At 35.5% G+C, this 24,250-nt stretch overlaps 1 protein-coding gene across 6 annotated transcripts in view; it reads right to left on the minus strand.

Annotated features, from left to right (window-relative positions):
- Nucleotides 1-24,250, minus strand: part of LOC145662949 (uncharacterized) — a 48,524-nt gene that overhangs the window by 23,100 nt on the left and 1,174 nt on the right. For 4 of the 6 annotated variants that reach the window (XM_081729004.1, XM_081728998.1, XM_081729001.1 and 1 more), the window contains exon 2: nucleotides 9,985-10,063. In XM_081729004.1, the coding sequence (XP_081585130.1) occupies nucleotides 9,985-10,063 (79 nt within the window). Of the gene's footprint in view, nucleotides 1-9,984; nucleotides 10,064-11,857; nucleotides 12,063-17,754; nucleotides 18,632-24,250 lie in introns of those variants that run through there. The other 2 variants (XM_081729002.1, XM_081729003.1) reach the window with 2 other exon arrangements.

Consider the following 24,250-nt stretch of genomic DNA (forward strand, 5'->3'; position numbering starts at 1 on the left):
TATTGTCTCTTGGAGTTCGAGGATCGACTCCCTTCGGTCCGATCTGAAGGAAGCCGCTTGTCGTATTTGTAATGATGAGGAGCTTTGCGGTGCTATGTCATTAATTGAACACCTTTCAAAGGCCAGTTTCATTCAGGGACTAGCCCACGAAAGAATTCAAACTATTGTTAGAAGCAAGGAACCTAGTAACTTAGGTAGAGCAGTAGAAGTGGCATTAGAAGAAGAAAGTAATATTCTCTCTCAGAGGGAGAAGGTGCAAACGAAATTAGATAGAGGCCGGCCACCTCCTAATGATGTAGTTTGCAATTTTTGTAAAAAACGAGGTCATGTAGCCTCGGCCTGTTTCAAGAAGAACAGGGATAGAAGAATTCCTCAAGTAAAATATATTCAAAAGAATAAATTTAGTAGTTTTAAGAAAGACTCCCCGAGGGGTAGTCATCCCGTGCAACACGCCATTGATGAAAGAAAATATCATGGTAGTGAAAATAATTCGGGAAATATGAGTAGTCGTCCCGCGCAGCACGCCACTGATGAAAGAAAATATCGTGGACGTGTGGGCAATTCGGGAAACGTGTAAATGTTGAGGCAAGAGAAGCAAAAGAATCTTCTCTTGGCCTCTTCAGTAATAGCCCGTTAATCTTGAAAAATAACAAGGTCAGTATATACATAAAGGAACTTGGTAAACAAATAATTCTTTTGGCTGATACTGGGTCACAGATATCTCTAATTCGATTAAGCGAGGTGACACCTGACCTCCAGTCTTTAGTTGATAAAGACTCTGCTACAAAAATTCAAGGAATAGATTCTACTCCCATACTTACAAGCGGAAGAGTTAATTTAACTGTGGAATTAGGCCAAAAAGAGATAATACGTGAATTCCATTGCGTTTCAGATAATGTAAATTTAGCTTCAGACATTCAAGGGATCATTGGATCAGATTTCTTTATGAAACAAAAATGTGTTTTAGATTTCAGTCAAAACATAACTTTGTTACACATTCCTCCGAGGTGTGAACAAATAGTAGAGGTCCCCACAATCACAGAAAATATAGGAATTTTAAGTCGAAAAATATTGAAAGAAAATGTTATTTTGGGTGATGCAATTACTAAAGGAGAAAACAAATGCATTGGCATTATTCTAAACGCTAACGAATACCCCGTTACAGTAGAATTATCTCCAGTGACTTTAGAACCACTACCGTGTTCAGATGATGCAACTAAAGTATTGTCAATTCAAACATTAACTCACTCAGTAAATTCTTTAGCAAATTCCGATAGAATTAAGGAGCTAACTAACCATTTAAGATTAGAGCATTTAACCCCACATGAAAAAGCTAGCATATTAGAAATCTGCGAGGAATTTAACGATGTTTTCTTCCTCCCTGGAGACAAAATCAAGTGCACTCAGGCAGTTGAACATAAAATTCCTTTTCTCCCCCAGCATGAACATACGGTAGTAAACCGCCGAAACTATCGCTTACCTGAAGTATATAGGGAAGAAATAAAAAGACAAGTAGAACAAATGTTAAAAGATGAAATAATACAACATTCAGTATCTCCATTCAATTCTCCCCTTGTAATAGTGCCTAAAAAGCTAGATAGTAGTGGTAAACAGAAATATCGAATTTGCTTGGACCTTTCTAGGGTCAATTCTCTTACCGTCGGTAATGCTTACCCGTTACCTAACATCTCTGAAATTTTAGATCGATTAGGAAGAGCCAGATTCTTTACAACGCTAATCTTTATTCAGGTTATCACGCAGTAAAAGTATGAGAGGAGGATCGTCATAAAACAGCATTCACAGCAAATGACCAACATTGGGAATACATTCGTATGCCCTTCGGTTTAAAGGGGACTCCAGCAACCTTTGCTCGATTAATGCAAGTAGTTCTTAGTGGAATAATTGGAATAAAATGCTTACCTTATCTTGATGATGTGATTATTTACGCACCCACTTTAAAGTCCCATAACGAGAGATTAATTGAAGTTCTGAAAAGATTACGTGAACATAACCTTCAATTGCAACGGGCAAAGTGCGAGTTTTTACGAAAAGAAGTGATTTACCTTGGGCATATTATCTCAGAAACTGGAGTACGCCCTGATCCGTGATTAGTTGAAAAAGTACTTCATTACCCTGTACCTAAGACTGTTAAACATGTGCGAACCTTTTTAGGACTTGCTAATTATTATAGACGTTTTGTAGAACATTTTAGCGAAATTGCCAAACCCTTGAATAATCTCTTAAAGAAAAACACTCCTTTTAGTTGCAGATACCGAACAACAAGCTTTTGATATTTTGAAACAGAAACTTACAGAGTACCCTGTATTACGTTATCCAGATATTTCCAAACCCTTTATTTTAAGTACAGATGCGTCTCAAGACAGCATTGGGGCTATATTATCACAAGGAGGATTAGGACAAGATTGGCCAATAGCTTATGCGTCGCGCACACTGTCTAAAGCTGAATCTAATTATTTTACAATTGAGAAGGAACTTTTAGCAACAGTTTGGGGTTGTAGTACTTTTATACCTTACCTATATGGACGTCACTTTATTATTGTGACCGATCACCGCCCACTTTGTTATATTTTTAGTGTAAAAGACCCTAGTTCGCGTCTTATGCGTTGGAAACTAAAATTAGCTGAATACGATTTTGAAGTAAAATACCGACCCGGAAAAACCCATCAAAATGTTGATACCCTCAGTAGAATACAGGTTATAGAGGAAACTAGTGAGCAGTTAACGGAAGAAAAGAAAAATCAAATTCTGAAAGAGTTTCACGCTAGCCCCATAGCGGGACATCTTGGAATGAAAGCAACATATGAAAAGATAAAAGAACATCTTACCCTTAATAATATTCACCTTAATGCGTGGCCAAATATCAAATCAGAGGTAGAAAACTACGTAAAAAGATGTGATAGCTGCCAAAGAAACAAAACCCTCACAAAAACAAAAATGCCTCTTGTAATTACCGATACTCCCGAAACAGTATTTGCCAAATGCTCAATGGACGTCGTAGGCCCATTATGCCCTAGTTTGCAAGGAAATCGCTTTATATTAACCTTTTTAGATTTATTGTCTCGTTACTTAATTGCCATACCTTTACCAAAACAAGATGCAGACACAATTGCTCGCGCTTTCGTGGAGCATATAATTCTAAAGTTTGGGTGTCCATCAGTCTTAATTACAGATCAAGGATCAAACTTCCTTAGTCAAATGTTTCGAAGAGTATGTAGGTTATTAAGGATAGAAAAATTACACACTACTAGCTACCACCCAGAAGCGAATCCGGTCGAACGTCAGCATGCCACGTTGATTCAAATGCTCAGAAATTTCCTTTCAGAGCAGCAAACAGACTGGGACCAGTGGATACCTTTCGTACTATTTGCTATAAATACAACAAAACATGCGAGTACTGGTTTCACAAGTTTTGAATTACTTTTCGGACGTCCCCCGAATATTCCTGGTGTCTTACAAAGAGCTCCTAGTGAAGTTAATTATGCTTTAGATGATTATGTTAAAGAGCTTAAACGAAAGCTGCAAACATCATATACTATAGCCCAAAAAAATCTTGAAAAATCAAAGTTCAGAAACAAAAATAATTATGATAAATCTTTAAATGTACAGACATTTAAAGAGAACGACCTTGTGTTATTGTTTGACGAAACAGTCAGAAGGGGGCGATCAAAGAAATTAATGGCCCATTGGGTGGGACCATACAAACTGATCAAAGTGGAAAGTGTCAATTGCACATTGCAACTTCGAAAGAATAAAACATTAAAAGTACATGCCAATCGTTTGAAGCATTATTATTAAATGTACTCTCAAGCTTCTGATATATCTAAGCTTACAGTAATACTTTTTCTTTTTTCTCTCTCTTTCTCTCTTTTTTTTTTTCCGCAGATGTTGACTTTGGTTCTGTTATCACTATTATTGTGTACGGTCAGTGCATCCTACACTAAGGCTAGATTGGAAAGATTCCAAGACAGCCCAGGGTTATATTATGAGTTCAAAGGATACACAAAACTATATAATACCGAATGGAGGCTCGTCACATATGTTAATCTAACTAGGTTAGATGAAAATTTTGCTATTATATCTCGTTACGTACTAGCAACAAGAAATATTTGTAATGATAAGTTAATTCAGTCAAGCAAAACAAATTGTAACACCACATTTTACAACGGCGTGACCTTAAAGATGAAGTCCATTCAAGACACACGTTTACTAATCAATCAAGTAACTGAAAACCGCCAAGATAGAGTTAAACGAGGTCCCTTTGACTTTGTGGGTACCATTAGCAAAACCTTATTTGGTATAATGGACGCTAGTGATGCAGCGTGGTATACTCAGCAAATAAATAAATTGGAGCAAGAACAAAGTGACTTTCTTAAATTAAGCAAAGAACAAATGACGGTTGTAAAAAGTGCCTTACTAACATTAAACGGAACCATTTCCACTATTCAAGAGAATGAAAATAATTTAAAAGAAAGTTTAGATAAACTAACTTTAGAAATTAACAAAAGAACAAAGCAAATTTCTCAAAATTTCCTTACTTTAGAAATGAGGCTCACCTTAAATGAGCACATTTAAAAAATTGACCGTCTTTTAAAAGATCTACGACAGGACTTTGAATTAATATTGCAAGCCATCATAAACGCTCAAAAGGGTATTCTCCAACCCCATATAATAACTCCTGCTGAGATATTCCGTCAATTTAAGGCGAGTGCCACTAGCTTACCCACTGGACTAAGTTTACCATTTCCGACTAATTTGGCATATGGATACTTACTCCTTAAGGTCATGTCCTTAGATGACTTTATTCACGATAATATATTGGGTTATGTAATTAGCTTACCTTTAACAGAACATTTGCAATTTGATATGTATCATATCATTCCTTTACCGATTAGAATCCAAAATACTACCAATAAATATATTTATGTACAGCCTACTAAAGAATATCTGTTACTGGATAATACTCAGCAATACTATGCAAAGTTAAGTGAAGTAGAATTTTCAAAATGTAAAATGTTGCAAAATATTCAATATGTATGTAAACAAAGTTTTCCAATTATGTCAACACATTTACATGAAGAATGTGAAGTAAAATTATTACAGTATACTAGAGAATTACCTGAAAATTGTAATAGAAGAATTGTTCACCTTGATCAAACATTGTGGACACAATTAGATAAAAACGAATGGTTATTTATTAGTCCCGATAAAGAGAAAATAACAATTCTATGTCAAAATCAAGAACCTTATGATCTTATTATTACTAATCTAGGTAAGTTAATATTAGAACCAAACTGTAAAAGTTATGGAAAACAAATAATGATTCAAGCTCATAGCATTTATGAATCCAATACTACATCAAAAGATTTAATACCTAAATTGAATCTTACTTATGACTGTTGTGATGTTCATGGTCAAACTATAAGTTTGGACGAAATACAACTAAATGTACCAATCAAGCATGTAATTAACAATTTTAATGATTTAAGATATGCTTCTCATAAGATTGATGATATTGAGCAGGCTATAACTGAACAAGAATGGAAACTTGCGTATTCTTCTAAAATGTCTAAAATATCAATTTTTGCTTACATTGTATCTATTATAGTACTTATCATTATGATATTATGTTGCTGCAAATATTGTAAATGTTACAAGTTGTATAATAGATGGACTAAAGATGATAGTTGTTGTAGAGCATTGTGTTGTTTTAAACCAACAATAATAAATAGAATTCAAACTGACCCACATAAGGCAACTGTAACCCCTCATTGCATTTTCTGATCTTAATAAAAGTGAGTCAGAGTTATTAGAGCTCAGGGAAGTTGAAGATTCAACCTACAATGTTTCCCAGACGAGCCCTCCAACGGGAACAATGTCCAGGTTATCCAGTAGAAAGGCGTTACCTAGAATAAAGAGCCGCTAATCCCTCTTCAGCTCAGCCATTTCTTAGGCAATCTTAACATTTTATTGTATAAAATAAAAATGGTGTACTTATGTATTTAATTGTGTAATAAACAAAAGGGTTTATGTATTATATAGCATATAATCAAAAAAAAAAGCGTTAATGTAACACTTTTTTTTTATTATCTTAGGGGGGGGGGTGTCGTACCTTGGCACCTTTACTTACCTTTTGGTGTATTATTTTTCTTCTTTCATTTTGTTTTCTTTCTTTCTTTTCTTTTCTGTCGATAAAGTATGTACATTACATGTCAATGAGTCCACTAATGTCAATGACAGAGATATTGGAAAATGTAATAACCTCATAAAAGATAATGAAAGGTCGAATCTCAGAGCAACAACCGGACTATGAAAAAGCAATGACATTAGATGTGCGTATGGTTAGAATTATTGACCGTCGCATGCAAAAACATGGTGAAGGACTCAAGATAAGGGTACAATGTTCTTTAATTTCTTTGTTGAAGTAATACAAAAACGAAGGTAATGACTTGTATCAAAATCATGTGATGTACAAACGCTGGACTCTCACATGAGGTTTACGTCAATGATATCCGCTTTGAAAAGTATAAAACCTCCAGAAGGGGCTCCTTTAGTCACCCTTCTCTTCACCGGAGTCTCGGCTCGTCGTTTTCGTAATTTTACTTGAAGAGGTCCGATCTGCCACCTGCGGTTGTGTCGCACATCACGTCTTGTCTTGTCTATTTGGACTTAGTCTGCCAAACGTTATATCACTTTCGTAATTCCTCTTAGTGAGAGTCTACGTTTAATAAGTCTTCGTTGTGCAATTCAACGTTTATAAGTTCTTTGCAATTTTTCTGTGAATCTCCAATTGGAACTGTAAACATCTTCAACCAATAAATTGTCATCAATCAATAGTTTGAAATCTACGTTTCATTTCTCTGGACACTGCCGTACTCCAAGCGGGAGTCGAACTAGTGATCATCTGCCGACGCCAGCCGAAGGTACGCTGCCCAAGCCGCTTGGGGCGCTACACTCCGTCTTCTATAGATGAAAAGCTATAATTACCCATATTATCTAGTACAGAAATAAGTTCTAATTTTCTAATAGCTGCTGATGGTGATAGTCAAAGTTCACCGAAGCATGATCCCCAAACCCAAACTGAGATTACTGGAACGGCTGAATAGTCATTGTGGGCAAGTGAATTGTCCACTTGTCAGGATGAAAGGCGCTTGTGATGTGAAATGCGGGGCTGTCGGAGGTACTACTTATAGTAATTGGATTTATAATTTTCTATGCTGCCGTAAACCCTCTTCAAGAATATAACTGTTAATCTCAGCTTTGGAAATGCTATATAAGGAGTTTTATTGCTATCTTTAGGTTGCATATAAATCTCTTCATATTTATTTTAACGCTTAAGTTTCACATCTCTTCTGATTTACGAATATTTAAATCGAGCATATCCCCTTAAGGTCAATTAGTGATATTTTAAATCATTTCGAACCAACTTTATATATGGTTAGCCTTGTTATATGGGAATAATTGAGACCAGAAGCAGTCTACAGGCTAAGTCCAAAAGAATCTTGGCTGACCTCCTGATAAACCACGTCTTTCAGCAAGGTGAATTGTGGCAATCCAATACCCACATGAGGAAATCTTCCTGTTCAATGTGAAAGTTTCCATAAGAACCAACACTCTAATCAGTGGAATGTGTCTTGCTAATTTTTTCCCAATGTGAAAGTACCTAACTTTATTGTTAAAAATGAAAAGGCCATTACAGTTTTCGTATTTGAATACAACACTCATGAAAAGTCATGTTAAAGCGCGACTTACCCCTGAAAAAGAATATTTATCTGTTTTTAGTTTCTCGTGTATCACAAAGTACATGCGGAATTAGTGCAACTGCTTTCCGCTCGCATTACAACGGCTACGATCTTGGTACTAGCACACGGTTCGATTTCCAGATTCTACGTATGAATTCGAAATTTCAAATCTAGATAAGGAGCACCAAAATTCATAGTTTATTCTCGGTGCTCATATTGTGATTTACTAAACAATTATTAAATCTAATCGTAAGGTATACATTTGATATTTTGAGCAGATTGAGCAAGATAAATATACGTAAAAACTAGTCAATACTTGTCTTAACTGTTTATGTTTTCTTAACTGTCAATGAAATAGGTCTCTTGAGGAATTTTAAATATTCGAGTTTTGTATTCCGGTTTCAAATGTATACTAGTTTTAGATGTTTCAAATCCCAGGTGTGTATCTCGGTCCTGGAACCGGGCGGATCTAGATTGGACATTCGAACTCTCATCCGGATCAAATCAGATTTTTTTTAGTAAGGCAAACGTTTGATCTTTAGAGTAGAATGAAGGAAACAAATAGACTTCTCAATATTCCTCTTAATTTTCTGTTTTCTTCTACATTGTCAGAACTTCGTGAAATTACTTTCGGCGAATTTTAGATATTCAAGTTTATCAAAATTTGGGATGTAGGTTTGGATAAGAATCAAGATCTGAAATCCGGATTTCGGAATCAGATCCGAATTTCGGACCCATATCCGAGATCCGGACCCAATCAGATCCGGCCATCCCTAGTATTCATTATATTTATTTTTAAATATATTTTTCTGTTTCTCATAAATTTCAGTTACATTGCTTTTTAAAGGACCGCTAAAATTTTAATAATACATCGTGGACTATAACCCATTTACCTCTGTGAGACACTTGCTACAAACTGCAAACTTAAATATTCGATAAAACAAGAAGGTATTCGCCACCTATTTGTACTGCTTCTACAGTACTTTTGGCATAGACGCAATGGTAATGCCATAAGAGAATTTAAGGCTTATACCGTTTAGAGCAGCGCAACTAGTTGATTTTTAAGTTTTGTGCCATTTAGGATTAGTGCTGCATCCTCAAGCCTTCTTTCGAATAAACATGCAGGGTAGTTATCGTTCGCTCTGCTGCCATCTTATGAAAGAATCGGGACATTATCAACTCAAGGAATTCAGTACATATTAGATTTAAACCATCATTATTATTTCTATACTCTTAGTCTACTTGTACTGCTTCTACAGCATTCTTGGGATGGACGCGATGTCAACGCCACAAGAGAATTTAGTGCTTATACCGTTTAGAGCTTGCACAACTAGTTGATTTTTAGGTCTTGTGCCATTTAGGATTCGTGCTGCACCCCCAAGCCTTCCTTTGAATAGAACTGCTGGGTAGTTAATCGCTCACTCTGCCTTCTTATGAAAGAAACGTAAAATTACTACCTCACAGTATTCAACACAAATTAGATTTCAAACAATCTTTCTTTTTCTACACTCTTCGTATGTTATGAATCTGTCTTCGTGACTCACTATGGGGCGCCCGGGATCCTTAATACCAGAGGAATATTAATTAAGAAGTATTAATTAAGAGGAATATCAATTGAGTCGGCAAGAAAGTTTCGTAAAATTGGAGCTTCGCATTTAGCTTAGGTAAAAAGATTTAGAGTATCATCACGATCTTGAATGCTTGCATTAAGTGAATACCTGATAATGCAGCCATTGTTTATTTCTTGTTTACTTGATAACCTTCATGCAAATTCTCAATCTATCCTTTCACTTTAGTTGTCTAACATCTAGTTTTTTGTATACTTAAACTTCAGAGATAAGAAACTAAGCAGCCTTTCCAGCTGGTCTAATGGCTAGCGCCCACATCTTAAGTGTACGTGGTTCCGGGTTCGATACCCGGTGGGGGAGCATTAGGGCACCAAAATTTGAGCATATCATGGTGGTTCGGATTCCACCTTAAACTGCCGATACACGTATCGTAGAGTATTGATGCTTTAAAAGACCTAAACTTCAATAAGGAAGAAACAAACAAACAAACAAAAAAAAAAAAAAATTAAGCACTATATCCCTTCTCTACTTGTCTAGTTCTGCTATGCAAATTAACTATAACATGGCTCTGACAGAATACTGACACATTCATTGGACTTTATTTCTTTAATTTGTATGCCTTCTACTAAATTATGCCTTAATAATAATAATCTTACCTTCTACACATTTTGCAGACAAATTAACTACCTTAGTTTCATGCTTTTTCTTGTGTGTTGACATAATTCCTGGTACATTCTGAAAGGCAAAGAAAAGAAAAAACTATTTTAGAACCATAAAATATACACAAGTACACATATACATAATGAAAAAGGAAAATATTCGGAAATGTGTCAATGGAATTTAATATCCTTGTCCCGTAGCTCCATCGTCTCGAAGTTCTCAATTCAGGCCTCAGCTTGTGCAGTAACAAAAACTGTTGCTCATGTTCCAGAACTTCAATGACAATCAAACACTCCTTTTATTTAACAAGATTCTTATGATAGTCTCAGTCTGCAGAAAAAATGGTTTATCCTGTATGCTGAAGACCCAGTTTTGTGCTGTCGCACAGCCATCGTTGTCCATTGCTGTTGTTCATTACATCATCTTCATACAATGACAGTAATTTCCTGCGAATTTATGTTTCTGGTTATTCCTCGCTTTGTTTACGAATTCAGTCACCGTGCACAAATCATTGATGGACCTGTCTCGTGGAATTTTATTTATTTATTTGCTGACTTCTATCATATTTATTTTTCAAACATTATCTCCATAGCTATAATTAATATTCTACACAATTAATAGAAATAATAATAATAGTTTATTGAATAAATATATTAGATTTCCGAAGTGTTAGGTTCGTATTGCTCTATTTACTATCGTATATGACAGTATCAATTATTTTTTGAATTGGTACGAATAGTTATTCATCATATAGAAATATTGCAAAATTATGTCATGAATTATCCTCTGTAACTTTCCTAATAAGGTCACTTGTTCCCATTTTAAGCAGAAAGGCAGTACAAATAGCTTACCATGCACTGTTCTACAGCAAAATCAGATATGGAATAGCCTTTGGGGGTTCATCTACCGAATTTAAGAAAGTTTTTATACTCCAAAAGAAAGTGATAAGAATAGTCACTAATACTTCATATTATACTTCTTGCAGAACGCTATTCAAAGACCTAAATATTCTTCCACTTCCTTCATTGTATATATACGAAATATTATTTTTGGTCCACAAGAAACAAGAATTGTACAAAAAGAATTCAGATAAACATGCATATAATACGAGAACGAAGTCACATCTCCAAGTTTCTCTTTATAATACCACTTTGTTTTCGAAAACAATCGCATACAAAGATGTACAACTCTTTAACTCTTGCATAATCAAATTAAATCTCTTTCCAAACATGAAAGTTTCAAAAAGTCAGTACGTACTCTGTTGTTAAACCACTGCTTTTATAGTATGGAGGAACACTTGCAAACTGATCTAGGTTCTGCTAAGTCGTAAATGTAATTTTTGTACATATTATATTTCTTTTTCTACTTTGTACAAAAAGAAAATGTTGTATGGGTGAGTGATTATCCTGTTTTTCTATCACCTAGAAGATATTGTAAAAGTAGTTATGTTTTTACAATAATATGAATATATATTTTGTATAATATCATTGGCATATTCTATACCATATGGCAATCAACCAATGTAAATGGTCATTGAACGCAATAAAATTCAACTTTTTTTTTTTTTTTTTTGGTTACTCTTTCGTTAATCCCATTCACACTTACGCAGTTGCTTATTAATTTGTAATCAATCTTTCTTCCTCTTGATGACTAATAATACAGTTATCAACACTCCAATATCATTTTATATTAATTATTAAGTTTATATGTTAAACTGCATCATCATCTTCACATGATCATTAAGCGCTTTACATATATATCGTGTAGAAACATGTCTTTTCGTCCCCTCTCTATTGTAAAGAACGAGGCATGAATTTTGTAACTTCACTGAATGTGTTTCTAGATTATATTATCTAACATTATGCTTACCTTTGCGTCTTCTTCGTTTTATTTTATGGTAGAATTTCGACTCGTGCGGGAGTCATGCTCACAACAATTTATTACTTCCTGCAGGCCGGAAACTCCTATGCTCTCATCATTAACTGTTTTGTACTGTCCTGTAAAGAAAATGAGCCCAACAATTTCAGGACTAAACTGGTTGCGCACAGCACTTTAAAATTTTAAACACTTTAAACACTTCCATTCCAATAAGTATCCGTCCACTAACAATATGAATAAAAAAAAAAAAGCCGTTTCTTGTAACGTACCTGACCTCAAGGTTATTTCATGATCTTGTTCGTTACTTCTCACTTTACACATTAGTTTTCATGTATACTCTTATTTACAAGTCATTTACTGAAATTTAATGTATATACAGTTATTATACACATTCCTTATTTGTGTTCACTAAATAATTCTTCAGAATCTTGACAAGAAGGATGTGTAGACGATATTCAACTTCACTGTAGCCAACTACAGAAAGCAATTGGCCTTCCCAGGCGATTTATGCTACACCATGCACTTGTAACGAGTCCTATATAGGAACGACTAAATGGAACACATCTACAATCGTAAAATAACACATTAGAGACGCAAGATCTCTCACCCACCCATCTACCTCTTGAGTATTGAAACATCTATAGGAGTCAGGACACAAATATAAAAAGTGGAACGTCACAGAAAGAAATATTTTCAAATGCTTGTACAGTCAGAAACAATATTAAGTATAGGTCGGAGCTATCATTTCTTATACCTCCAACCTACACTTAATATTGTTTCTGACTACATTACGAGTAAAAGCCCGAAACTTAATTTAGATAGAGGGAATCTTTATCACCGTTGGAATTGCATAATATAAAATCAGAACAAAAATACAAATTAAATACAAGATGTTTCTATTTTCATTTTACAGATCTTTATAGGTTCACAACAGGATTTTTTTGAATTATCATAAACTCAAGATTCATCACATTTTTTAGCCTGACATTCATCTTGATCTGACTACAGTGAGCACACGAAGCTGAATGTCGTCTACGCATCCTTGTCAACGTTTTTGAATAAATAATTTGAAGAATTATTTAGTGAGTACAAATAAAGAATTCGTACAATAGCTGTACATTTAGTGGATTTCGTTTACAGGCTTGAAAATAAGAGCATACATGAAAACCAAGGTGTAAAGTGACCAAATCATGAAATAACTTTGGGACCAAAAACCGTTACAAGAAATAGCTCGTTGTTTTATTCGTATTGTTAGTGGACGGATATTCATTAGAATGGAAGTGTTTTAAGTGTGAAAGTGCTCTGTGTAACCAGTTTAATCCAGGAATTCTTGGGCCCATTTTCTCTACAAGACAGTACAAATGCAGTTAATGATGGGAACATAGGAGTTCCAGCTTCAGGAAGTTATAAATGGTTCTGAGCATGATTCCCACGCGAGTCAAAATACTAACACAAACTAAAACGAAGAAGGCCATCGTGCAAAAATAACCAGATTATATATTAGAAGATGTACCTCATAACATCCCACAGTAATTATTATATTACTTTTTACTTCGATTTCCATACACTAACAATGAAACTTCGTAGTTCTAATCACGTGTATATAATCATATTCTGCTGATAAAATGTGTGCCAGTGACACACAAATCCATATACCTCTCTTAATCTGAAAAATTTTAAGTACCATTTATTTTGATTTTCATATTTCACACTGGGACTTCTTTGTTCTATATAAACAACGAATGGGACAGGATACTGTAGAGAAGGATCCTGGGGAAGTGGTAATAATAATCCAGAGAGAATTGGCTTGAAATAAGATAAAATCCAAAGTTTAAGTTTATTTTTGTGACGATGAACCTTCGGACTCCTTAAGTCAGAAAGACAGTCGGTTAGTTCAATATATATTGAATACATCATTTTCGAAGTTAAAGTGGTGCGAAAATTTTGCTAATGGACGATATAGGACACATATATATATATAGTTAAACAACAGGTATTCACCTTGTACCCAAAAAATGATTATTTTTTCTTTATATAATTTCGACCTTTTCTGGGCCCTTCCTGAGTAACATCACCTCTAATCGTTTCTTTCTACTTATTTATTCATCTCCGATAAAAATTTTCCTGAAACTTGAAGAGTCATAAAGAAACCTTTTAAATTTGTACTATCAGAAGTCCGAAAGACGGCCAAAATCATATAAACAAGTATTAATCATTTTCTGAATGCAAGGTCAGTACCAGTTACATAGTAAGGATTTTTATAAAATGAATTCACGAAGTTACATAACGCGGAACTCCATTTCATATTCTATTCTTCTTTCACTCTAAAAACATTATGGTTTTTCTTTAAAAAAAAATGTATTTTTCCTATTGAGATAATGAATAAACCAAATGATCTGTTCCGAAAAAAAATTAATTCTAAATAGTTTTATTGTGGCAACGTTCGCCAACTTCTCGCAATATTTCTATTCCAAAGAGAAAAATGCTTTACATCGCAACATTTATACAGCTCATGTTGCACTAAACTGCTTCGTTTACTGTTTAAAAAAAAAAAAAAAAAAAAAAAAAAAAAAAAAAAAAAATCTAGTAAGATTAAAAGTTGGAGAAATTGTCTGTCTGTGAATGATGCACAGAAAAACAAGAAACGCCAAAGACTATCGATTGAAGACGTGAAAAGAAAAATAATAATAAAATAAAAAAATAAATCTAAGAAACGTAAGTCGTTAACCACTCTACAAGTTGGTTGAAAATCGTAGACACATTTCGCAGGAATTTCAGGTTAAAGACAAATACGACCAAAAACTGAGACTGAAATGTCTTGATGATAAGTTATAGAATATTGCCATTTAATTAGAAAGCGAACACACTTAAACTTATGTAGCCTATTACAGTTTTTTTTTTTTTTCCTTTTTTCAGATGTTAGGTTGAAGATCTATTCGCTCCTCACTTACAAAGCTTTTAATACATTTTTTTTTCTTTTTTAACGATGATCTTTCCTCGTCCGACTATTGCAAATACCTTTTCTTCTTCCAATTTTCCAAACTCTGGAACTTCTCGAATATATCACAATACGACAGTACAATCTTTAACATTTGGTTATTTTAGGGGTTTTCTTATTTAAGCATCAATAAAGAAAAAAAATCTGTAACTGGAAAAACCGTCAATCTTAATTAAAATAAATAACACTTTTCTAATAAAACGACAGTTCTGTTCTAATAAAGGAGCTGAAACAGGCCCAGTTTGTTAACTCTATTTTAACAGTAAATGATGTATATTCTTATATCGAAAATTACAAATAAATAAATAGATAAATAAAGTAACTCCATGCCATGACAAGCAACGAATATTTATGGTTATCCAGTGTTCGAAGTGGAAAAAAAGCAGCGGTTGTATGTTTTATTAAGATTTTGACTCGACATACCGGCTATCTAAATATTGAAATACTGTGAAGGTATGTTTCCTAAAAGACTGCATGTCTATTTACATAATTACTCAAAACCATTGGAGAGCTCCTCTGTAGTTAGAGGGGAGGACATGGAGAGACTTTGTTCCATCGTCAACAACTTTCTGAAAAAAAAAAATTTAAAACTATCTCCTTATAGAGAATTATACACGAAAATACTCCAAAACCTAGTTTTTATATTGACAATTTCCTGCGGGAAAACTCCCGTACTCGACTGAGGGGTATTCCAAACCCCTGGATAATCCGGCCCAACAGCAGACAACCTCTAAATTTGCCTACGCTCAAAACACGACATTTATATGCATTAGGACATGAAGACACACACAACAAAGAAACAATTCAATATAACACATCAAAATATAAACTAGTAACATCTTTGAAGATACCTCATTTTAAAAACAAAATGTAGGAAAAAATAACAAAACGTCCGTGTTGTCAATTTAGAAATTATTTGTGTATAAGAAATAAAATCTTTTTACGTGCAAAGCTATTCGTCAATTACTGTGTATAAAAATGGATTTATTAAAGGTATTTTAGCATCCACTCTCCAGTGACGGTACGTCTTGATCATTGAAAAACCAGAGGCGGTATGCCTTCATCACTGAAAAACCAGAGGCAGTATGGCATACCACCGCATACCGTCTCACTTCGATCACTGTGGCTAACCATACAGATCTACAGGGAAGCAGAGAATAAGTACTTCAATCTGAATATCCTGGGTGGTTCGGAAATCAAGATTTTACTGTGTTTTATTTCCGCGCATATATCTACATATACACGACTGGCGAGCTAATAGTTCCATAAGTATTCGTACACACATAAATGAAAAAGAAAAAAAATTACCTTACACAAATTTATATATATATATATATATATATATATATATATATATATATATATATATATACGAGGGCTATCCAGAAAGTAGATTACGTTTTCGTCTGTGTCCGCTAGGGGCGGGGCTAGCGCGGCCATCTTGGGGTCAGAGCGTTGCGCAGCTCAGTCGGCATCTAGCCGTGCTAGTGAGAGGTTCGTGCTGTGCTCCGTTAAGATACTGTGATGGTTTGAAATGTCTGCGTTAATTGAAAATCCCGCGAGCTGCGAGGTGCGTGCAGTAATAAGGTTTCTGACAGCAAAAAACTGTAAACCGATAGAAATCTATCGGCAGCTGTGTGAAGTGTATGGGGACAACATTATCACTGAAGGTGGAGTGCGACAGTGGGTCATAAGATTTAAAAATGGCCGAACCAATATTCACGACGAAGATCGAAGTGGGAGACCCAGCATAGTGACTGCCGAACTTGTCGAAAAAGTCGATGTTAAAGTCCGTGAAAATCGAAAGTTCACAATAACGGAACTTTCTTTGAGTTTTCCACAAATTTCGCGAAGTTTGTTGCACGAAATCATCAGCGAAAAGCTTGGTTACCACAAGTTTTGTGCAAGATGGATTCCAAAAATCTTGACAGAGGACTACAAAAATCAGCGAATGGCAGCAGCGTTGCACTTTTTGGACGCCTACAATAAGGATGGTGACTCTTTACTCGATCGCATCGTTACTGGTGACGAAACATGGGTGAAACACGTGAACTGTGAAACGAAATTGCAATCAATGCAGTGGGGGCACACAGGTTCTCCCCAAAAACCCAAGAAATGCATGCAAACAATGTCGGCAAGGAAGATGATGGCGACTGTTTTTTGGGACAGAAAAGGTGTGATTTTGGTGGACTTCCTGGAAAGAGGCACTACAATAAACGCTCAAAGGTATTGCCAAACTCTGCAAAACCTCAGAAGAGCAATTCAAAACAAGCGCAGAGGAATGTTGAGCTCTAAGATCTTGTTGATTCACGACAACGCCCGGCCCCACACGGCAAATGTCACGCGTGAAGTTCTTGAATCTTTTCAGTGGGAGTTGTTTCCTCATCCGCCGTACAGTCCCGACCTGGCACCGAGCGACTTCCACCTATTCCCAGCAATGAAGAAGTGGCTGGCTATGCAGCGTTTTGATGACGACGAACAGCTGCAAGAAGAGGTAACGAAGTGGTTGAAGTCGCAGGCGGCCGAATTTTTCGACGAAGGAATTTCCAAGCTCGTACATCGCTACGATAAATGCCTTAATTTGAATGGTGACTATGTCGAAAAGTAGTATTTGTGTGTGGCTTTCATCTGTATATAATAAAATTTGTTTCCTATACTTTGTTGATTTTTTATTCCAAAACGTAATCTACTTTCTGGATAGCCCTCGTATATATATATATATATATATATATATAGAGAGAGAGAGAGAGAGAGAGAAAGGATACTGATGGGTACACTCAAATTCCAACTTGATAGAGTACAAATATGCTTAAGCGAACAACACTACACACACACTTATGTGAAACACTTGATACAACGAACAATAAAAAATAAAAGAATATTAAGATACCTGTATGGAAAAATAAATGAATTCAATATAGCCCTTAACACATAGCTATTTCTCACGTCACGTGCACTAGAATTCTATTCACTTGGATATGTGGCTTTCACTATTAAACGAGGTAGTGAATACTGGGATTGGAGATAATACGACAATTTCCAATGAAGTCTTGTTGCTTCAATAATGATGCACTTAGTAATCTGAGTTTTAAAGAATGCGGTTTGAGTTCACTTCTAATTTACTATTAATATGTGATCGAAGCTATATGTAAACTATAGTACACCTCTGGTTTGAAGTAAGTAAGTGAGGCCGTTACGTGCCTCTCGTGATGACTACCAAACGTAAACTCCTTGCTTCCACTGCAATTCGGGAATATCCCAAGAGAACGCCTTTAGTTGGCAGTGTCTTTTAGGATTTGCTCCGAAAAAGTCCATAAATTTCATATTCATAATCTACGCAAATATAATTATGGTATATAAAGTGGTCCTGGCAACAAGTCTTTTTGTCCCGTGAGGAAGTGAAGTTTGTTATCGAGGCGGAGTACGTGTTGCAGGTCAACTTTAGACATTCGGTCTATAACTAAAGTATATATTATATGTTAGTTCAATGGAAAAAGGTTTAATAGAAAAAAATGAAGATAGGCAATTTCGGAGAGTAGGCTTTCCATCTGCAATTCACACAGACAGCAAGCGCTATTCTCATTGTAGCTTAGAAAATAAAGCGTCAGTGTCAAGATCTTTGCATCTGGTCTCTCAATGTAACAATTTCGTATTTAAAAAGGTTTCTAAACGTCGATAATCATTTATATGGAAAGTATACACACAAAATAGTTTTAATAGCCAAAATCGTGAGTTGGTAACTTCACTCAAGAAAAGATAAAATGTTTGCTTTGCTGAAGTACACTGCTAATTAGATAAACATTTAGCTCAATAAAGAGTGGTTTCTTTGCTACTATAAAGCGCCGAGAACGAAGAAAGAAAACTTTTCTTTTCCCACTATTAATTTTAAATAATGATTTAAAGTCGGCGAAAATATACAGTTTGTACAATAAGTGAGTTGTGTGGCCAACCTGACGGTCACAGCCGCTTGAGGTAGTTACACATTCTATAAGGACAAGTTTTGTATACTATGTATCATGCTTAAGATGTACCACGATAGCAGCACTATCTACTACCGCTTTCCTGTGTATCCACGTCATTCGAAATCAAATTCTGAACATTTGTTTTTCTCCTTTCTTCTCCTACATTCTTAAAAGACGCAATTGATATATTACGTGCCTTTTCATTCTTCATTTTGCTATAAATTCTTCAACTTGCCTTTCAGTATCGCAATTTCCTCTACATTTTTAGATTTCTACCATCCTATTAAATTTCTCTTGTTCCTTTTTTTTTTTTTTTTTTTTTTTTTTTGGTACAATCCCGTAAATGTTTCATCTGCGAATCGATTAAGTAGGGGCTTTAAAAGGGTAGGATCGGATTAGCTTAAGATTAGGGATTTGGACCCATTTTGTTAAACCAATCAAGTGTAATTTATTGTGTCTACGTAAGGATACCAACTGGAGAGGGCATTGTAAATTTACCCGTTTCTTCTATAAGACATGCTTCTTCTTAACTGTACTTCCTTTATGATTAACGTACCTTACTCTGAAAGTTCAAAATACTCCCACAATAAAATAGTTTCTATATCTACTTCCTCCCAATTCCATATACTTTCTTGACATAGCAATTATCTGTTTCATTGTACTATCCATTCATTGTACTCTTGCTTTACTTCCGTCATGCTACGGCATTTACAAAATATTCCTTCACAGAACAAGTTTCATATAAGTAGATAACAAAATGTAATTAATAAAGAATATATGTAACATTCACTATCCACTTCTGTACTTCTTTTATATTAGTACTTTCACCGTTCATCCACATCATCTCCTACACAAAACTTATGGGCGAGGGGACGCGTCATGGTGTCAACTTCGCCAGAGACGCCTGTGTCAAACAATGGCCTATGTTTTACTTTCTAAAAAATTATAAAATTTCTGTTAATATTAGGTTGAATTAGGGCTAATTACTTGCATCATTGTATTCATATTCCCTTACGTGTGCTTCTGGTAAGTACATATAGTCTCTACAACATTTTGTATTTCTCATTTCTACAACATATAGTACGAGAAATCAATTATAATTTCGTTACTTCAACTCATTTCTCCTGTAAATCTTCTATTTTACGTACTTCTGGACCCCTTTAACTAAACATAGTTCGAAACAATTACTAGTACACAACCAAGTTACATTATTTCTAACATGATGAGTATTAACATTAATTTTGTTGCACGAGGTATCTTATCATAGCACGAAATTAGCACAAATTAATCATATATCTCTCATACTCATAGAAGAGTATATTAAAATATGAAAATACACATTAGAAAGCAAAAATGGAAGTTTGATTCAGCAAAAATGCAAGCAGTAGATTGAACGCTATCTCTACAGCAGCTGTGCACAACACACAGTATCAAAACTATCCGTAATCCACCGAAGCTTAGAACTGTTCAATATTGTACGAAGGAAAAGGTAATTCTTCGCCATAAGTAAAGCAGCCTAAGTCTACCTAGTGAAAAAGATACAATTTTAGTTTGTAGTATCACTAGCACAGATTAGTGCAAGTTTTGAGTTAATTTGATTTTGAGTTTAACGTCCCTTTCAGCAGCGAGGCTATATGAGACGTGGACCTACTGATTAACGTGGAATCCGAACCACATGAGCTCACGCCGGGAATCGTAGCCGGGTTTCCCATGCCAAAAGCGAGTATGCTAACCGCTTAGCCACGGAGGAGCTCTAGTCCAAGTTTTGTTCAATAGATTTTACGCATAACCTACGGACTCACTGCGTGCTAGTACACTAGTTCTGTCCTGCCCTGCCCTAAACCGAAATAGACACAACCCTTGCCTAAGTGATCACCTTTTTCTCATGGATAATAGTTTTTACAGCATACTAGTTTGCATGCATGTTATAAATCCGTACGGAATATTCGTGAATGTGTCAAGAAAATAATACCACAGAATTATTTAATTAGGGTGTTATTTAAAGCAAGAAAAGATCTAAGGCGGGGGTACCCCTTCTCCCCTTTGTTGTAAATATACACTATCTAAAGTGAGAAGCTAGCAGTGAAAATAGCAACAATTTCTGAAAATTTCCGCTGTCATGTTTTCATTCGGTGCTTAAAAGAAAGCACAGTGTTGCAAAAGCAATAATTTAATTCAATTTCCTTAAGGTTGAAGGAAAAGAATTCACCGAGAACAGACACTTAGCATTTTCAGGGTAATTCCTCATTCGTACAACAGATGCTTTAAAAAAGTTTAAAAAAAATCTGGTAGTTATTGGTGTAACGCCGTCAGAGAATCCATATATATATATATATATATATATATATACAATTAAATCGGACATCTTGTTAATCTGTAGAACGTCTCGTAACAGGCCAATGCATTACCCACGAGACTAATATAAATAAAAATTTTTATAACAGTATTACGAGTACAAAGTAGCCGTGCAGATTTTATGCCTCCTCATATAAGTTGGTAAATGTGGCGACATGGAAACAGATGCAACAAATGGCAATACTAAAGGAATTACATTCACGGTGTGACGTCTTGCAAACAAAACTACTTCATGCATATCATTGCGTCGATCCTGGGTTAAGTGCTGTATCGCCGGAGTAATTTTAGGAAATTTACAGGGTGAATTGGAGAATTTATTTTCGTTTATGAGAAAGAATAAATGAAATTCAGGTGAGATGAATAGCTGAAGTTAAGATAGTCCTTGTTCTTGTTGGTTACTTTTAATGTACGCGGTAATGCACGTAAACGCGGAAGCGACCATTTGGCGGAGAGGTACACTTAATATGATTCACTGGCGGTAAAAGCAGTGTGAAAATGGAGCATATTTGTCAAGGTTATGACATATCGTGTTTGAGTTTTATAGAATTATACAACAATAAAGAGCGTGTAACCCAACTAACCTAAACTAAAACGGGGAAGCGGCGGCTCAGTGGTAGAGTGTTTACCTCTGGTGCTTGGGGTCTCAGGTTCGATTCCAGCTCTCAAAGTATAGACTTTGTGGTGGACAAACACCCTGTGCGTGGGTTTTATCGGGGTTCTCCCGTTTCCTTCCACTTTCTTCATTTCATTCATTTCTCATCATCACCGTCTCCTTTAGCCTAACCGGCATAACCCTGGGAAGTAAAATTGAAAGTCTTCATTTCATTTCATTAAACTAAAGCGTGCCAACTACTGTAGTATTTTTCTGCACAGTGTACAGAAGCTATATTTTACGTTGACAAGTGGAGAAAAATGAAATGAAATCTTTAAGTTTTACGTCCCACGGTTATGCCGGTTAGGCTAAAGGAGACGGTGATGATGAGTAATGAGTAAAATGGTGGAATGAAGAAAGTGGGAGCAAACGGATGAACCCCGAGAAAACCCACGACCACGATGTTTTACAAGTGGAGAGTTACTAGTATGAAACCATGGCAACTGCTATTGAAACTTGTATTGCCAAAACATATTAGTCTTTACTATCCTCACTTACGAGTATACCCACTGTCGCTGACGCGCCTGCTACCCTTCGACGTACCACGCACTATCGTGTGTGCACACCAGCTTCGTCATGCACTGACTCGCTTAGATAAGCACTCCTGCTTTCTAGTGGAAACCTAGTACAGGTTGGTTCGTTTTTGTACTGTAGTTGGCTTCAATCGAGCAAACAGTTCTACCGAACACGAAATTTATAGATAAATACGATGTGAAACACCTTTCGAAAAGAAGTAGAGTGTGAATATAAGGAATTTCTGTCATTAGATATCATATTGAAATACATTTTGAATGCTAGTGAACGTATTCTAACTGTAACTATTTACTGAAGCGGAGGAATACAGGAACGCGAAGAAGGTGTAAATAAACGACGGGAATGTTCTGTTCGTGTTAGCAATGGACGTTTATGATGAATATAATGCAAACATACGATTTTATTACAAAGAATTGTGTGATAAAGTGCGTCACATTATAAAGTTTTTACAGCGTCATGGTATGTGGGAACCTAAAATCAACTGTGCGATGTGTGGAAAAGAAAAGAAAATAAAATTCAAAACACGAACTTCTAATCGCAGCGGACCATTTGTACCCGGGAAACCAATGAGGCCATTTGAAGCTAAGAATTATTACGATCATTTAAGTGTTTTTGAAGGTGAAAATTATTGCGGATATTTTATGTATTTTTCCTCTATCCTCGTTTATGCGTACGCCCCGTCGCTGATGCGCCTGCTCCCTACGGACACACCCACTCGCTCCGCTCGGGTCCCCCTGCCGTACCTCGGTTATATAGCATTCGTGCTTTTTAGTGGGACACCTACCACAAGCCGGTTCGTGGTTTATACACTAGCTCCTCATTTAGTGCATGTTCTGCAAAAAGAAGCCTTAAAATGCATTTGCTTTGTTATAATTAAATATAAACTAATTATTTGCTGAGCAAAACTATATATTTTCGTTAAAATTCAACACGTGTTACAGTTTCGTGTTGTATTTTATATGTATATACGTTTGTACAGTTATCCTGTATCACATAGTGTCTGATGAAGCCAAAGAGTTGGTTGGCGAAACTGTAACACGTGTTGAACTTTAACAAAAATATATAGTTTTGCTCAGCAAATAATTAGTTTATACTTAAAATGCAATAAATGTTTGACAATTTGGTAGAACCGTCTGCTCGAGTAATGCGCTGTAGTTTTTACGCCATATATCCGGATACCGTATTTATACACAAATAGTAATTTTCTATTCTAAATTGTAAAAGTTTACACACCTCTCTTTTGAAGGTAACTGACTTGAAACTCAACCTAACCTAACGTAACATAATCTAGAAAATTTACCAGATGAATTAGAAAATGTATTTTTTCTTTGTTAGGAAGAGTGAGTGACAGTAAGGTGAGGGGAATAGTTGAAGTAAAGAAAATACCTATTTGTTTTTTTATTTTATAAGCGGCACTATATACGGGCGGACGGAACTATTTGACGCAGATGTACACTTGTTATGATTTATAGGAAAGGAAGTATGGAAATGGTGCATAAATGACAAGATTGCGTCATATCGTTTTTGAGTTTTATAGAGTTATACAAAAATAAGGAGTGTCAGTAGTTGAAATTGTATGAAAGTCATGTCCTATTAAACAGGCGAACAGTTTATCGGAAGTGTAGAAACGAATTAAAAGTACAGAAAACAGGCACATCTAACCAAACATAATCAATCTAACCTAATTACTAGTTTGGAACTTTTTTTGGATAGCTTTTAGTATCTCCCCCAAAACTGTGCAACGCATAAGCCATGCAATTTACGTCATATAAAATGCTTTTCCACTATCCTCGTTTATGCGAATACACAAAAACGTAGACGCGCCTACTTATTACGGACGTACCCCCTCTCTACCACTCGGGCCGATCTGCTGCGCTCCTGCC

Source organism: Thermobia domestica, chromosome 10 (assembly GCF_964235325.1).
Source record: "Thermobia domestica chromosome 10, izTheDome1.hap1.1, whole genome shotgun sequence".
NCBI lineage: Eukaryota > Metazoa > Arthropoda > Insecta > Zygentoma > Lepismatidae > Thermobia > Thermobia domestica.